We start from the raw sequence: 19,588 nt of genomic DNA on the forward strand, positions 1-19,588 counted from the left end.
TAAAACATAAGTTTTTATATTTTTTAAAAATAAAATGGTTATTATTTTTGGAAATTAGATGTAAATATTTAAAATTATTTTAGAGAAAAATTTTTCTTTAAAAGTAACTCCACCTGGAAAATTTGATGAATTCTTCACTTATTTTAATAGTGGTTGTTCTAATAATGATCAATGATTTGAAAAATCAATTAATGGAAATCAGAAGAAGATAGATCTATATGAATTTTTACTTTTTGCTTAGGAAAACTTGTTAAATTTTTCTTCCCAACTTTGAAAAATATCTAGATAGTTTTTCAATAGATGGCCTTAAGTGCAAAGAAGCTATAAAAATATTTTTAGAATAACCTCCATTTTTAGAAACAATATGGGACAGTCTGAGGAATATATTAGCAGACATCATTGTAAATATTTCTGTTGGAATGATCTGACAAGCAGCAAAAAGAAATATTATTTCACAGCTTTTCAATCACCAGCACCATCTAGTGCCAAAATTTGTTGTTAATTTTATAACTTGATGCAAAAGATGTAATCTATTGAGAAGAATGCAGCACACTGCACATTTCTCCTTATGCGTCAGTATTCTGCAGAAGACCAGTTGAAAAGCATAGGTATAAAATTTTAAGCAAACATTCAGAGACTATGGATTAGCTATCCTTTAATTTTTTTATTCAGTGGCTTTTTGTAATATGTACTTTTCTTTCTTTTAATGCATTTAACTTTCATTATTCTTATATAGTGGAAAACAGAAAAACTTAAAAAAGACTATACATAAATATATAAAATATTTTAATACATTATTTATCAGTGCTGTTTTAAAACGTCACAATGTTTTTGTTTCAAAACTGACTTTGTTTAGAAAAATTAACATATGGTTTATTTTAGCATGCTACTGCATCTAAAAATTTCACTTAAAAACATTTTTCATACTTAGTTTTAATGAAAAGATCTGTTGGTATATTACTTGCGTTTGCAACATTTCCTTTTAATTTCTCAATACAATCTTCATCTACATCTGTTGATTGGCAGGCCACCCAAGCTCCCCCTAAATAAAATTTAAAGAAAAACACAATTACGTAATAAGAATGTTGGTGGACAAAGAAAGCGTTCCATAAAGATCGCTCATGATATATGTTTTTAGAATTTTTGTTACATATAAATAACAAGTAATATAAAAAATTTGACCATCAAAAATGTATACTATTCAATGTAGAAATGCTAAATAACTGCCTAGGAAAATCTGAAGATGAAAGTTAAGTGTTTCAAATAAGCACAAATTTGTTTTTTTTTCTTTCTATCTATTTTCAATGTTATCTTCACCATTTAAACAATTTTTGAACATTTATATAATTTTTCTTTTTAAAAAAAGTTAAGACCCTCTAATGTTTTATTTTGTACAATGTGCAGGGTGTTTCGCAATCACTCCCCTGGATAAATTTTTTGAGAATCCTTGTCTGAAAAATGTATAAACATTATAAGCAGGAAAAACATAATAAAAATTTGTCGATTCACTGCTGAGAAATGAAAAACATCGAAACCAGTTTGATTGATTTTTGAAACTTGAACTTGTTTCTAATAATAACCTTTCAACTTCTTTCCACTTCTTTTGGCTATCAAATAGGTTTTAGTTTTTTTTGTTTCCATTTTCTCAGTAGCGTTTTGTTAGATTTTGATAGCTTTTTTCTTAGTATATTTTTTGCTTTTTTGTATACTTCGTATACCACGTTGTGCATGCTTTTTTTTTAATTTTAAAAATATGTATTAAGGACAGGCAGTCATTATGGAATATCCAGTATGAGTCATTTTATCATGGTTTATTAAAATAAAATATATTTTTTAAAAATTTAAAATTACATATATGAATTATTTATTATTTCGTTGTTATACAAATGTATTTAAATTGAAACAATTATTTTCCTTATCAGTTTTCGATTTTGTTATTAAAAGATGGATTACAAATAATGAAAAAATATTTACTTATGCTCATAGAAGGCATAACTTGCTCACAAGACCAAAATGCCATGCATCCACAGCTCTCATCAAAATCTGTTATTTGAATATTGTGTGGGAATATCGGACCTATAAAAATTAAATTAGCAAAAAATCATTAGTTAATTAATTAATCATTAGTTTAAAAATAGTTAAATTAGTCGTTAGTTAAATTCTTAGTCATTTTTAAAAAAATTACATTTATTATTATTCATTTGACTATTGCAGAAAATCACATTTCTTGCTTACATTTTGCGATTATTTCTGTAATTGGTTAAGTTTAAGTTCTACTGTTTTTGGGTCGTATGATACTATCTAAGCTCATTATCAGAGTTTCTGGACAAGTTGACTTTTATATAATTCATAAAAAATAATTTAGAACAATTTCTCTACACTGAAATTGTTACAGTAAATAATAATTCTCTTTTGTGTTATTGAACCTTAATTAATTACAATATTTCAATAACTTAGCATTTTATTTCAAATTAATGGCAATTTAATTTAATTTATTATTAAAGTTTAGATAATAAACTAAAATATTGGTATTTTTGTTTAAATTTTAAGCATTGAAGCAATGAAAAATTTTTCATTTGCATTTTAAACTGATATTGGGAAGCAATGTTTTAAGATGATTTTAACCAAAACAATTTTTTAAAATTGTTTTGGTTCTGATTTTAAATTCTGATTTTAAATTTTTTTTTTAAACTCTGAATTTTCTTAGCATTTGGCATTCAATATTTTATTTTACACAGCAGTTTTTTTTTAAAACTGTGGGATGTTTGAGATGTTTCCTGGAAGCTCCATTTTCAAGTGAAAATGTTTCATACAACGATACTTAACAAGGTATTTTATGATAAAAAAGGAAATGAATGTTTTGATAATAATGCTTACTTTTTAAGATAATTGCCTATTTAATGAAAGTGGTATAAACGTTTCCGTTTTTTTTTAGCATTATTTACTTTACAGTGCATAATTTCTTTTGAATAACAAATTTATTCTTAAAATAAATCAAAATGTTTTGTTTACATTAAATGCAGTTGCTTTGCTTACATCAAATTTGCTAAAAACTGCTTTTTTGAATTTGAAAAGAGACTTATTTATAGATTTTTTTAATAATGTTACTCACAAACTATATCAAAACACTTGGGATTTAATTATTTATTTGAGAATAATATGAATACGACCTTTTGCAGTTTCTTCACTCTTTGTAAATTTGAATTTTCTCTCTTATTTTTTGTTTTTATAAGCTTATTAAGCTTAAAATATGATTCAAAATCGTAATTTAGTTATTAGTTTGTAATTATTATATCGATATTTTTTACATCAATTTTCAGTATGGACTAAAAATTACTTTAAATAAATTTTGAGTTCATATATTTTGACTTATACTGGTGTTTCTGAAAGAATTGACTCTCATTTTTTAAAAAAATCTTAATCAAGTTTCAAAAGAGTTCCTCATTACAGAAAATTTTTTAAAAAAATTGCAATTATACATATGTTCTTAGTACATCATTGTTTGGAGTAAACAATTCCTTCTTAAAACATTTGATTACTTGTTTCTTTATACATATGGGTATTTTTGGAAAAATTAACGCTCACTTTATAATCTGGAATAAGTTTCAAATGATTTCCTCATTGCAAAACATTTGCAATATATATCCTTCATTACGCGCCAAATGTTTCAACAATACACATGTGAAGAAATAAATACTCAAAATTTTCAAGAAGCATTTCTTTAGTCGGAACCATGCTACGTTAAGAGCATATGTATAGTTAATATAATGGCGGGCAATTTGGGAATTTTTTATAATTTTTCAATGAGGAATTCATTTGAAACTTATTTCAAATTACGAAGTGGGTGTAATTTTTTTTCAAAAATACCAAGATATTTAATGAAATAAGTACTCAAAATTTTTAACAAGGATTTGTTTACTCACGTTAGGAGCATATATGTATAATTAAAGTAAAGACGGACAATTTTCGATTTTTTAAAATTTTTTTACATGGCTGAAAGAATTTTAAACTTGTTTTAGATCATAAAATGAGCTTCAATTTTTTTCAAAAATACCCATGTTTCAAGAAATAAGTACTCAAAATATTTGAGAAGCAATTTTTAGTCCAAACAATGCTACGTTATGAGCATATATATAAAAATAAGGGATGACATTTTGCGAATTTTTAATTTTTTTTTTTCAATGATGATTTTATTCGGATTATCGTCAAATGTTTAAAAAATGCCCATAGATGTGAAGAAATAAATACTCAAAATTTCTAAGAACCACGTGTTTAGTCCAAACAATGCTATGCATTATTATAGTTAACATAATGAAAGATACATTGCGAATTTTTTTATAATTTTTTGCAATTAGGAAATCATTTGAAACCTGTTCTAGATTAAAAAGTGAGCGTCAATTTTTCGAAAAATACCCATATGTGTAAAGAAATAAGTAATCAAAATTTTTTAGAAGGATTTGTTTATTCGAAACTATGATGTTTTAAGGGCATATGTATAATTAACGAAAAGGAGGACAATTTGCGAATTTCTCCCTCCACGAAGGCTATTTTCTTCCAATGTGTGATCCAGGAGTTTCCATGTCTTCTGGATTAAATTCAAAATTACAAGACAACGGAGTTTAACTAACATCTACTAGAAGGTTACTAGGTGGTAACATTGGTAACCGTAAACTTAGAATTGAGTCGGCGGTTCAATGTCAATTATAATAATAAATAATTACTCAAATCTTGGTTTCTGTCTGTTCCAAAATACAAAATACTATGCATAAATTTTTTCTGCACTTAAGAATAGGTTATAGTTATCTATAGGTTAATACTCACTTAATGGAAAAAATACCCCAAATGGCTCCAGCGCTTTCACCGTCATCTCACCTCGGATTGGTGGTAGTGTCAATTCAGCCCCTTCAGCTCTAAAATCAAACATACATTTTTATTTGAAGTAGTTAAACTTTTCAATTTATTCAAAGGCCTTCAGTCAATACTGGTGATACTGATGATAATCAGTCGTGTAGTTGATTATGGTGACAATACAAAAGAACCTTTATTAAATTTAGAGATTATGTGAAGGATAATTAAAATGTTTCAAGTTAAAAAAACAATTAAGTAACCCGTGAAAAAAATTATGCTAAGACTGTATAATTTAACAAGCAAAATATTTAATTATTTAATAAATGTTTGTTGCGGCATATTTTCTCAGGAAAATTACACTAAATCGTTACGAATTCTACGATAGAAATTCTCTTACCAACTTTCACCAACATATATAATGCAATTTGTTTGATATTATTTTCAGGGTTTTGCATTCTTTAAAATTGTTCTAATCTTAAGATTAGCTTGTTTTTATCTGGAGCAGTAATTTTATAGTGAATTCCAAAAAAACATCTTTTAGCGTATTTATTTCATGTTATAAGAAAAGTAAATTAATAAATTAAATAGATCGTACAAATCAATTAAATTTTACGTAAATCGAAACAATTGAGTAACGACGGAGATAAGGTTAAAAATTATTTTGCTATGTTTGTTTTAAAAATGTATTTTTGTTAATTGCTAAAAATTATTAGTATATAAGTTAAGAAATGACCGAAAACTATCCTTTAAAAAATTTGGTGAAAACTTTTTAAACTTAAATAAGGGAAACTCAGCGCCGATGATTTAGGGTCTAAAAAAATCATTTAAATTAATGAGAAGACACTACAGGAAATATATAAATAAATAATTGAAAATAAATAAAAAAATCAAATAATATTTGCTGATTATACATCAAAATTACACATCCGAAACTTTTTCATTTATAAAACTGGTTTAGAAATTGCACTTGTATGTTAGCTAAATTATGATTATTAAAATTTCAAAATACGCTATGCTAAAACTTTTTTGTTAAACAATATGCTTGCAGTATCTTTTGACTCAATTCCAGTGTTTCAATTTCTTAACTACCTCAAATCAAGTAAGAATTTAAAAATAAAAAAAATTAAAATTTTTTTTAAAAAAATAAAATTTTTTTTAAATTGAAACTGAATGAACATCAAACTGAAATGGTAGAAATTACTTTTATTTATTTTTTCAATTTTCGTTTCTTATTTTCGAAATATGACGCATTTTCCAAAATTGCTTTTTTTCCCTATTTTGTTTATCTTTTTCTATAAGCACTCAACCTTAATAGTTTATTTTTCTTTTTAACAAAATTTGCATGATGTTATTGTAGTCCTAAATATTTAATAAGTTTGATTTTTTTAAATTGACTATTCTTAGAATATTGAAGTTTTATCGATATATTTATTTATTTTTCTTCTAGAAGGCAAAAAAAAAAAAAAAAAAATCGATTACAAAGAACACAGTAAAGCTCGTTTTTTCGTAAATTCCGAAATTGACACTACCTTCTTTACCCAGGAACACAATTTTATTAATTTTCAAATATTTAGTAGCAATGCCATGTAGTGTATTTTGATTTTAAAAATAGTTTCTTTTGTTTTCTAAAAAAATTTATTAAAGAACTTATTTGAATAGTTAGCGAACTCTTTCTTTGATCTATTTTAGATATTTTTATAGCCGGCCAGGTGGCCGAGCGGTTAGCGCGCCTGACTGCGGGTTCAAATCCCGTTCTGGGTATGGATGTTTCTCTCTCTCTTTGTGCTGTCCTCTGTTGTGTGTGTAATGTGTGAATGTGGCCCAGCCTATAAACGGGTTTGTGGCAGTGTGGCGTGGTCAACGTTGCTCGCCTACGTGACTTTGGTTCACAGGTGCCTACTGGGTAATGCTAAATGAGCAACAATTTCAGCATCTTCATAGGCAAAGATTCAAAATTCAGTGCCTGCCATTGGAAAAAAAAGAAGATATTTTTATGATGATTATAAGATAGAAATAACTTTCATGAACAACAAAGTTCTATTCCAATTCTATGCCAATTATGTGAAAGTTCTATGCCAATACGTGCCACTTGAGAAGAAGACGATCATTGATACACAGACACGTGACCTATGACCTTAGTGTCAGCAGATCGTTTTTAAACAAGATGACGAGTTAAAGCCTGTGATGCCACAATTGGCATTACATATTTGGTATTATAATTGGTATTTAAAATATCTTTAATTACTGAAACTTATTTGTCTATCAAATTAATCGAATTATGTTTGAATTAAATCAATAAGTTAATCTTTATAAATGCGAGCATAAAATATTTTATTCTTTTCTTGTCGATCAATGTAACGGCTGACTTTTTGTTTCAATACTAATGTAGACTCCAAAAAAAAAAATCTATTTATAACTCTTTATTATTAACTTCTTACCACAAATGTGTTTCAGTTACATGGTTATAATAATTCTCACAGTCTTGTTGGCGATTCGCGATCTCCAAGGTATTTTCAAACCTAATATTGATTATGCGGGATTGGCTTTATTTTGGCTATGTTATATTTTGATAATTCGCCAATTTGGGATCACCTCTCCATGCTTCTGCGTCCGTAAAGAATAAATTTATTCAATTCCTTGCGGGTCTCCCAGTCCCAACTGTTTAAATATCTTTCATGCTATCAAAAACTCTCGATGTGAGAGAGTGTTTAGTATTGATCCTTCTGGGTGATTTTCTTTTCTTTATGAGTGTATTTTAAATATGGCAATTTTAAAATTACTGATTCTTACTTTAATAAATCAGTTTTTTACTTAAACGATTTTATTCATTTTCCTGGAGACAAATATTTCAACAACCATTATATGGCAATCACCGCCTCCAAAAAGTCGAGCTCAGTTTCTCCACATAAGTTAGAATGTTAATTAACGTTAAGTTAGTTTAGCATAACGTCGTATCCCCCCCCCCCCGAGTTTTTTAAAATAAAATTCTTTCTTGTGCACGTTTTTTACTTAACTTATATTTTCAATTTTCATTTATGGATTTTATTGTAACGGTGATATATTTTTGCTTTGTGCACCTGACAACTTCAATGTATAGTTAGTTGATTTATGTTCTATATGACTTCGTGCCTGTCTTTTTATTAAATAAGAAATATAGATTGAAAGAATTGAAATCTTTGTGTGAGAATATAGAATGTGTCACTTAGGAGAATCGATACTTGACGGGTTTGTATTACTCGAAATAGAATGGAAAGAACAGTTACTAACGTAAGCAAATGCCGCGTTTCAACAACCAATTAGGATCGAGATACACACACTACATTACTTGCAGGTATCTCATTCTTTTTTTTAATTAGTGGAAATCCTCTATTCTAATACCACAGTTCCAATTAGACCTCCAATTGGTTTTAAAGGTCGATAGTAAATCTATGAAATATTATTTTATGAGAAAATACAAATTTAACAATTTTACTTACTGAATGGTGTTAATAATATCTATACGCAACTCTGTGTTGAAGGTTATCCTTCGTCCAATTTTCATAAGAATGCAATGCGGAAACGACGGGGGAATGCTATCCGTGTGAGTAATCACGTGCCAATTATTCATAATCTGAAATCAAATTTATTACTATAATAAGATCTGTCTGTGAAATCAAGACAAGTTTCAAAATACTAATGATGGTATCATTAAGGGGAAAAAAATCTTATTACAAAAGCAAATAACTGATAAAGTTGATGCTATCACACTAAAAAATGTTATTGCAAAAGTAAAAAGCCGGACAAAAATTTCGTTTCGCATCTAGCTCACAAAACTTATCCTTTTCAAACACTGCAAATAATTACTACACTTCATATTATTTAGTTATAATGAAAAGTTTGAGCTATAATATTCAAAACCAGACAGGCAATCAAATCACCTATTTCAATCTCATTACACAGAAAACTGTTTTCCCCGTTTACTCCCAAGTAGTTGCTTTGCAATACTGTAATGATCACCGTTTATTCTTTGCATAAGAAGGATTAAAAATATATATATATATATTTATATTGCAAGTCACAATCCAATATTGAAGTGAAAAAAGACATAAATGATATCAATATTGATCAATAGAATTAATAGAGAAGAGTATAAATACTTATCGGAGCGAAAGAGGAATATAAGGCTTCAAAAAGTTTTGAGGAAGAGATTGAAAATTGGTCTCTAACGAAAAAAAAACAGCAAACGCATTTCCGTTCCACTAAAACAGTGGTTCCTAACTTTTTACCCCTTATGACCTATCGAAACTTTAACCCCTTCAGGACCGTGATCACAAATATGTGATCACGCAATTCTTCACGGCCTTTCTGACTTCAGCGGCACAAAATCAACGGGAGAGATCTCAATTCGGTGCTCTCGTATTTTAACTTTTATTAGTAAGTACACGTACTCTTTTCTCGTGAAGGCCTGAGGATACGCTTCTTTCTCCTTTCACTGGACGCGAATAGGTTAAATAACTCTAAATTGGCTGTAAAAATTTTATAAATATATATATATATATATATATGACCATTTTAATGCAATGACCATTTTTATGCAATGTTATAATTAAAGTGATAAATGAATCGAAATGAAATGTCCGTACACGAAATTTATAAAAAGGAATCTATGCAGGTGTTTTGAATATAAAGGAAAATAGAGAATAAAAAGAATAAGTGAAAAATAATAAAATAAAAATTATGAGTAGTACTTTTAAAAGTAAACTAAAAAGAAGAAAATATCTTTATTATTATGAACTCCTAAAACGAAAATATAAGGCACATCACTTCCGAAAGACGTGGGGAATTATTAGTGGTGTGTGAAGTTTATTACGATGATGTTACACATTTCGTTTTTCGCTTCTGGTGCGATAAAAATAGATTTATTTTTCTTTTCTTAGTCCGCTTGATAACCGATATTTTTCAAAATTTCTATTTTATTTTATTATTTTTTTAAATTTAATGCTTGTGAGTTTTTGTTTATGTTAAGAAGTAAGGGAAATTTCATTTGGCGATGAATAAAGGGCGATAAATTTCGGTTGCAACGTTTTAGGACGAATTGTAACTGTAACTCTAACCAGGCCGAAAGTGATCAGTTTCCATAAATTTTCTTGTACCCCTCAGGAAAGTATTTAAATTTTTATTATCGTCTAGATTAAGGATTCGATAGAATGTATGTACTCTATTAATTCGGGAGTTTTCAAAATTCTGATGTTTTATAACCATCTTTTCGTAATATTATCGAGATTAATTGTAATGAATACAAATTTAAACGTTTGTAGCCTGTAATGCTATTCAGCAGAAAGCTCCAATTAAAATTTGAGTTAACAGAATTTTGATTAATGATAAAGATTCCTTTTGGTGATAATATCACAATAAATTCTATTTCTGGCGTTCTAGAAACATTTGAAACTAACATTGGCAATTTCCAAATTAGCTGAGAGCGTTTACAAAAATTTGAGCATTCCAGAAAATCGGAAAGTGGTCTAAATTTTAATTGCAAAATTCCATCGTCAAAGATACGAAAGTAAACATAGTACTGGTGAAGACCACGTATTCAAATTTTCAAATTCATTTAGTCATATAAGTAAGTTTAACCTTTACCTTTGGAGGAAACACTGTAATAAATGTATCATTACATGTCCCAGCAGTTGGAACTAATGGCAGAGCGGAACATTCTTTCCAAACTACAATCGATAAAAATAATAAGATCATTCTGGAATACTCGTGTCCGTTCGAAAGCAATCTCGATCATATAACTTCAAAGAAAGCAGATTGCGGAAGTGTTTCAGATTTTATAAGCTATTTGTTCAAATATTGATATGATTGATGAGCATTTTGAATAATTGAACTTTTGGTATTTGTTTTTATTTTCTTGTGCAACCGATTGTATGAACATAATACGTGTTCAATAAACTTCCTTTTTTGAAAAAGAGGCAAATAGAGAATTTTGCGCATGGATTCGTGATAATATAAACAATGTTTTGCACTGTATTGATACAAATTTAAAGATAAAAGTCCATAAAACTATGGAAATTTTCAGCATGAAATATGAGTAGGCTATTATACAACTCAACTGTTTAAAAAAATGCGTAAATTTTAAGGGCTGGTTTAAATATGGCGTCGCAATTACTTTTCTGTAGAGAACATAGATTGTATGTGGATGAAAATGGATGCCAGTGGCTGAAAAAAAAATTTAATGAAAGGATTACACCAAATGAGATTTAAAAATTTACTCCAATGGAATTTTTTAGTGATGTTAATTTACGAGACTTATGCTAAAATAGTATGAATTATTGAGCAGTTTTTTCCGATGTATATTTAGTAATAAATCTGACTTAAAATGCTGTCATTTCTCTAAATTGGAAATGCTTTATTAAATGTTATTATTCGTTATATATTCATAGTAAATCGTTATATTACATGTTATATCAATAAAAAGATATAACCCCAAACATGTTTAATTTTTTTACTTTTTCTTACTCTTCATTTGATCATCATTTTCTTTTATGGTAGGCAAGCCCTTCCTAATATATATGTTTCTCTCATATTTAGCGGTCACTCTTTGCATGCGAGCATTTAAATTTTCTGTGTCAAACAGTGTTCGTTTCCTCCTGTCAAAGATGTAGTTTGGGTTGATTTGAATAGCTGGAATGATCCTGTCATTTATCTGTCAAACTTTTTTTAAAAATGTTGGCATATTCCCCAGACTCCTTTACATTTTCATTTGCAATTGGTTGGCAACACGCTTGTTGCGTGGTAAATTATAAGTGATGATTTATAAGATTAGAAAAGTAAAATCTTAATTTGCTTTTTAATTGTAACGTAAGACTATTTTTTTCATTTTCTTAAATAGTAGTAAATGTTAAGTTATTCATGAATGGGCTTGTTACGTATTTTAATAATCGTCATTAATTTCCGCTTTTTTGATTAACCAATAATAGGCTTGAAAAAATTCAAATGACGTCGTGGTATTACTGGATTAGTGTAGACGCATGCTCAAGGGGCTACAATGCTCAAATTCATATTAAGTGTTAAGATGGATTAATTACTTTCACAACAATTGATAGGATAGATATTTACTACATCAGATTGATTTTGCGAAGACATTAATTTATTTACAAGTTATTTTTGCCATTTTAACCTTTTATTAAAATCGATTTATTTTAGTAGATTATGAGAAATTTAAGGAAAATTAATATTTTAATTGGAAGTAAAATTTTTATAGTTCAAAAAGTTGATTACCTACGGAGCTTAATTATTTTATTTTAACAGAATTAGAAAAATATTTCGTTCTGAAAGTCTTTTAATAGTTCATTCAAGTAATTATTAAGGCCCGTCACTATGTTGATGTGTCATATTTTGCAAAAAAAATGGTTTTGACCTTTTTAATCCTGCATTCCTCACTAGTGATTCAATAGGTTTCTTTTTTATTACCACTTCCCATACGCATACTTTTTTGACTTTATCTTTGTCAAAGAACCCAAAAATGTATATTAGCATATATATATATAGCATGACATACTAATCTATGCCATAGGGAATTCATAATTTAGTATTAAGAGTTGCAGATTAATATTTAAGCTCGAAAAGAATGAAAACAACGTCGCAAGCTAACGAATCTCTACTGAAGATAGCGGTATTTTAACTTACTTATTTGATTTCAAGGAAAACAAAGAGAAGTTAAAAGATGATTAATATAAACATATTTAAATTTCTCAAAGTAATCAAAATAAAGTTGGCGTCTTTTCAACATGGTTTACATATATATATACACCGAAGAGCCATTACATTATGACCACCCTCCATCGATAACAATGGGCTCGCCCAGGTTTTCATGGTTTCTCGCCTAGGAACAGTGTTTTCATGGGGCACATTAGGACCCATAATCCTCATGGAACAATCCCTGACGTCTGATAACTACTTGAACATAGTTGCAGACCAGGTTTACCCATTCATGGGAACAGTTTTTCCTGCGGGGGATGATGGTTACCAACAGGATAATGCGCCATGTCATAAGGGTCGAATCGTCATGGATTGGTTCGAGGAACATTCCAGTGACTTTCAAGTCATGCCTTGGCCCCCAAATTCACCTGACCTTAATCCAATAGAGCATTTGTGGTCCTACTTGGAAAACCAAATTCGTGCTGCTACGCTTCCCCCTCGCAATGTGAGGGAATTGCAGGACCAGTTGGTGAGCGCTTGGTACCAAATACCTCAGACTACCTATCAGCAACTTGAGGAATCAACGCCATGGCGGGTGATAGTAGTTTCGAGGGCTAAAGGTGGTCCTACATGTTATTAGCAGGGTGGTCATAATGCATAGTGTATATATATACAAAAAAAGCACGAAGAATATTCAGAAAAACAATAAATTTTATTCATTGCGCATTAAGCTGCAAGTAAATAGAACTCATAAAATAATATATATATATATATATATATATATATGAAAGGGTAGCAGTCATGGTGAGTGATGTTAGGCCACGCAGATAGCAGTTGGAAGGCAAAACATATTTTATTAACTTCACATAGTATATTTAAGACATTTTCTAGCAAAGGCGGAGCTCAAATTCGCACTCAAAAACTGTGTGCTTAAGTTTTTATCTTAGGGAAAGTAGCAAAGGAATTTCCCTCTATTTTGTTATATTTGAGGGGAAAAGGGAAGTGATAAGGATTACTATTGGTTTATGAAAGAAATCTAGCTTTTTCCCACACAGAGCATAGGGAGATATGTCCTGCTCTTAATTAAATGCATAGTTGAGCCAAAAATAGATTTAAGAACAGGATGTGGCTTTTAAAAGTGTGAGAAAGAATTTGGAATAGAATAATTAATTAGTAATAAAGTAGGAGTTGTTTTATAGCAAAGAAACTAACGTAAAAAGATTAATAGAAGCTTTTTATGTTACATCCCCCCTCGCCGAAAAATTTTAACTAACATCAAAAAATTTTTTAAAATTATCCCTTTGCAAAACTTTCCTTATGATGACACAATTAAAATAATAATAATAATATTTGTAAAATCAACAAGATATAAAGTAACATGAATTATAAAAAAAAGCACACTTGCACACTATGTAAAAAAAAGTTTCATACAGAGTTAGAGGAAGAAAAAAAAATTTTAAGTAGCGCTACTATCGAAATGAAGTGTTAGATCTCCATTTTCAAAAAATTGTTTGTGATTAAGTTTTTTCAGTCCTTCTTTATAATCACAGTAAATAAAGTTATTCCTCATACTAACACAATTAAAATAAACTTTTCACTTAAGACAAGAAAATCTATAAAAATTTCCTAAAAGATGTAAATATTCATATTCAATAACAAGAAAGATACAAAAATATGAAAATGCAAGTGATATGAGATATAAAAATACAAACTGACACTTTTTATCAAAAAAAATTTTCAATATAAAATGTAAAAAAATTTTGACACAATGGTCTTTAATCTGAAGTTTAAGACTTCAGTATTTTTATTTCAATGAGAGAATAAAAAGTTTGACACTTGGTCTTTAATCTGAAGTTTAAGACTTCAGTGTTATTAGGGGAAATTGTTTTGTTGGATTAGGGGCTGTATTCCCCAAAAGGAGGAAAACAGTCCCTATTCTCAACAATAATGTGCTGGAAGATCCTAGATTCAATAAGGTGCATAAATATTTATTTTTTTGGTTTTCACCAGAGACAAAACTACCATCGCCCCATATCCTACTAGATTTGGGTAAACGTTGAACTTGAAGAAAATTTGAAAAGTCGGATCTTCCAGAAAAAAGGGGACCACATGTTCCATTGAACCATGTGTATTAATGTCATATTTGGTATTTAATTTTATTTTCATGAAACAAAACAAAATTGACACTGGTAAATTTGATGGTTATTTTACCCTTTGAGGTTCAACTTTTATTGTCTCTATATACTATTTATTTTTAGCAAAAATATCTGAAAAATTTCTTAAAATTCCTGAAGATGGAAATTTTTTCATTATCTTGAATTTGCATAATTCCGTCAACATGATTTTGACAATGTTGCGCACCATTATCACATTTAGTCTCAAGAACATTTGAAAACTGAAGATTATTTTCAGTTTTGCTATTTAAATCTTTATTTTTAATTCTATTTTTTATTTTATTTTTCCTTAAACTTACTTTGTTAAAATTTTTCTTTTTACTATTCTTCTTTTTTTTATGCCCAAATTTTTAATTTCTTCCTTTCTTTTCATTTTTCTTAGATTTGAAATTTTTTTTTCTTTTCTATCTACTTTCTTTTTTGGTTTTTTTATTGCAAACATTAACCAGGATTTCAGGAAAAAAAATGTGTGAGAACAAATTGCTTTTACAATCAGGAAAGGTGATCAGTCTTCTCAGAATTTACATTACAACCCGTTTAACACAATTCATTATTAATTGAAATCCAAAACAAAGCTTTCAAATTCAATATGGTATTAGGTAAATCAGTTTTTTAAAATTTGACTGACCTAGCTATTTTCCTTATTTTTAATTTGAAGTGCAAGTTAGGTTAATTTGCAAATTACTTTTTGTTTGTTTTCATTTATCTTTTTTTTTCTTTTTGGACACATAACTTTTCTAAAATATTTGTTGGGTTTACTTTTAAAGTACCACCTGTGTTAGTATTTAACAAGATAGTTTTCTTAGTCACCATCGGGTAGTTGTTACTTTTATTATTTTTATTTTGAATGTATTTTGAGTGTATCCGGATACTATTCATTGTCAATTTGTGGTTTGGTCACTTTATGTTGGATTTGACTCTTTCTCTTATAAGCTTGATCTGTTAATGGGATTGCCTGAACCTTCTCCGGGTCTAACTTCATTTAAATTCTAATTTTAAGAAATTTTGTATTGATTTTCAAAATTATTTGTTGCACTATTTTTGATTACCATCTTTAATTTGTAATTTCTTCCACTCCGCATTCAAATAACCAAAATAAATTTTAATAATTAAATATAACATTTTGAAGGAAAAAAAATTTAAATATATGAATAAGCACATATTTTGCTTTTTTAAACACCATAATAAAATAAAATTTAAATTTTACTTCTACAATCAATATAATATACACTGTGATATATAATGCAATATAAAAAGTGATTCCTTAAATAATAATTAAAACCATAATCATACTGAATTAAAAGTGAAAAAAAAAATATGTGATAGCACTAAAATTTAATATCATTATTTAATGTAAACAAATAATATGATAAACCGTTGAATAATGGCATCAATAATTGGAACTATTATCAAAATATAAATATTAATAGATAAATATAATATTACCGGAATAAATATTTGGAACAATAAACATAAAATTATATGTTCCTATTTCAATATATGAGCGTAAATGATTCAAAAGTATTCACGTTTAAAAACTTAAACTGGTATAGAAAATTTTGAGTAAATACCAATCACATCTGTGTTTCATCACCAATAAATCACTTCCAATATTTGATGAATCACGCGCACACGCGAGCGGAATCATAGCTACCACTTGAGATCACATTTTTGGTCATCTTCCGTTCAAGGAAACACAGAAGAACACTCGAGAAAATCGCCAGAAAACGAAATCAATTCGATCATATGCTGAACCTTTATCAATCCTCAATGAGACCGACAAGCAGCAAGCAAGTAGGGCAACACAGCAAGCACTTGCTGTAAATCCGCAAGAAGCTAATTGTTGATGGTAACACACGGTAGGCGAAAACGAAACCAAAACAGCGAAGACATCAATTCTTTAACGGCGATTCCGGTACAACGGTGTAGAGACAACGTCTGGACCCATTATGAAGGAAAGTCCCGAAATTCTCATTCTTTTAGTCAGGATATCTGTTTCACGAGCAACGCCGGCATCTCCTAAAACTTCATTCGATTATTTTCTTTCCTTTTATATTTATATATTTTTTACTTATTTGAAAAAAGCATTTTTTTTTTTAATGGAGCCAGTGAGAAAAAAAAAAAGTGCTAAACCAACTGCAAAATTTATCTATCCTGCTAGGCTTGAAAGGGTAGCAGTCATGGTGAGTGATGTTAGGCCACGCAGATAGCAGTTGGAAGGCAAAACATATTTTATTAACTTCACATAGTATATTTAAGACATTTTCTAGCAAAGGCGGAGCTCAAATTCGCACTCAAAAACTGTGTGCTTAAGTTTTTATCTTAGGGAAAGTAGCAAAGGAATTTCCCTCTATTTTGTTATATTTGAGGGGAAAAGGGAAGTGATAAGGATTACTATTGGTTTATGAAAGAAATCTAGCTTTTTCCCACACAGAGCATAGGGAGATATGTCCTGCTCTTAATTAAATGCATAGTTGAGCCAAAAATAGATTTAAGAACAGGATGTGGCTTTTAAAAGTGTGAGAAAGAATTTGGAATAGAATAATTAATTAGTAATAAAGTAGGAGTTGTTTTATAGCAAAGAAACTAACGTAAAAAGATTAATAGAAGCTTTTTATGTTACATATATATATATATATATATATATATATATATATATATATATATATATATATATATATATATATATATATATATATATATATATATATATATATATATATATATATATATATATATATATATATATATATATATATATATATATATATATATATATATATATATATATATATATATATATATATATATATATATATATATGTATATATAGTTTTATTAAAAAGAATTCTATGCTGCATAAAATGAAATATAGTTAACCTCCTACGGAAAAATATTTTAATTATCAGTGCTAGCTTCAACTTATAACGTTCAGCTTTATTATACAGTTAACATTATTCCACTGTTTAAAACTTATTCTTTTTAAACGTACTTCTTCTAACATTAAACATTTGATAAAGAAGCATTTCTTATCACTTTGACCCCGATTGTATGCGAATATTGGTATTAAACTCGAGAAAAGGCCTCAGGTTATTTCTATTACCTGACATTGATATCTCTGATTATATGATATTCAGCGTTCAAGGTCAATGAAAAGGTATCTCCGGGTTACCAGAAGAAGCCCCATTTTTATCTATTCTTTTTTTGATCGAGGTTAGTTGAGATTTCTTTCGTACTTGGAAACATTTTCTGATCTGAATAATAAATAGCTCGCACATCTCTGCTCCGTTTGATCGTTTTTGAGAGATTAAATTCTTTCTTAGCTTCTGGATTTTGTAGTATTCATTCCAAATAAGCTTCATATATGAGGATCACGTGACTAGATTCCCGTTACCATCTGAAGTATTTCAAATGGCCATGCGTGCATGATTCTATTTACAATTTTTGAAGAACTTAATGGAAGAAGGTTTAAACTGATATTTTGGAAAAAAATTGAAATTTCTAGGGAAAGATCTTATTTTTGACTAATTTATTACGCATTACACATACACTAATATATTACACAGCATTCATGATTGCATGTATGACATTCTGTTAACATCTGAAATATTTTAAATGGTCAAGTGCGCTAATCATTTAGTTCATATTATTAGAAGAGCTTAGAAGAAGAAGGTTTCAAGGGACAATTTTGATAAAACTGAAATTTCTTGAGAAAGATCTTATTTTAGTCTTGTTTAAACTACACTACATTTATTTATTTTGTCAAAGTTTAGAGATCTTTGCTGATAAATGTAGCAAATGACAGTCTTTGAGTAGTTTTGGGGTGGAAGAAACTTGCAAGCGCATTTAGCGCCAAAAGTAAAAAAATAACTTTATAAAACCTTGTATTAAATTATAACGCGTAGAGTGTGACCACTTTAACGCGAACAGCTTAAATGATCGTTAGAGGATTGTAGAATTAACCACTGGAAAGTTAGTGAAATCAAATTAAAAGGAGAATAGTTAAAAAACAAGGGATGATCTTTATTTCCAATTACCAATGGATAAAACTAAGAATTAAATGTACGTTAATTTACTAAAATGTATTTTCAAACCTTCATGTGCTAATCTCTGTATTTATTGAAAGGAGTAATAAAATCAAATCGTTTTGTAAACAGAGAAACGATAACGGAATCACACATGCTTGAAAAGTGCCCTGAGTGAATCTTTTAAGATAACTAGTCTACGTTTATTTTTTAAAGGTTAATAAAGCTATATTATTCCGAGGAGAGTGAATTTTGACTTTAATCAATGATGTTTAACCCAGCTGGTCATTTTATATTTTTTACTACCAGGTCAACTGGACACATTTTGTTAATGAATTTATATGATGTAATATTTTGGATTATTATTCTTGCTATTTCATTTCGTTAGTGTTACAGGTATTTTAATGTTCCTTACTTCTAATTTTAAAAGCTTATTATAAGTGTGTAATGCTATGGTAACCTAACTGTGTGCAACCCTTCATACAGCGAGTGAAAAAAAAGTGGGAGGAAAGAAAGTGAATCAGTGAATCTGTAAATCAGTGAATCAGAAAAGACATTTATTGAATCGTGTCCAGTTATAAATCAATGTCGAAATTAGCGAATTTCAAAGTCTGTGAATGTCAGAATTAGCGAATGGACAAATCAGGTTTTGGGTAAATTAATGTTTGTAAAACTACCTGTGGTATAGCACTCGACGAATGCAATTTATCTTGGGATATTTATTAACAAAATATTCAGAAAGAAAAAAAATGTCAAATAAAATAAAACTTCTTTTGTGTTAAAAAAAATTAATAGAATAAACTGATTTCCTGTATATGTTACCTAACTTCAGATTATATCGCCATACTTTACTTAAATATA

General features: G+C 28.5%; 1 protein-coding gene across 1 annotated transcript; it reads right to left on the reverse strand.

Moving 5' to 3' along the window:
• Positions 1–810: 810 nt before the first annotated feature.
• On the reverse strand, positions 811–10,615 carry LOC107449850 (uncharacterized). The gene is made up of 5 exons (XM_016065513.4): positions 10,468–10,615; positions 8,325–8,458; positions 4,822–4,910; positions 1,975–2,076; positions 811–1,042 (listed from the first exon to the last, which is right to left on the reverse strand). Exons 1-5 carry the CDS (start codon positions 10,576–10,578, stop codon positions 909–911), a joined length of 570 nt encoding a protein of 189 aa, XP_015920999.2. The 5' UTR covers positions 10,579–10,615; the 3' UTR covers positions 811–908.
• Between the last annotated feature and the right edge of the window lie 8,973 nt (positions 10,616–19,588).

The sequence above is a fragment of the Parasteatoda tepidariorum genome, chromosome 2 (assembly GCF_982258835.1).
Source record: "Parasteatoda tepidariorum strain Cologne lab strain chromosome 2, Ptep-v5.0, whole genome shotgun sequence".
Lineage (NCBI taxonomy): Eukaryota > Metazoa > Arthropoda > Arachnida > Araneae > Theridiidae > Parasteatoda > Parasteatoda tepidariorum.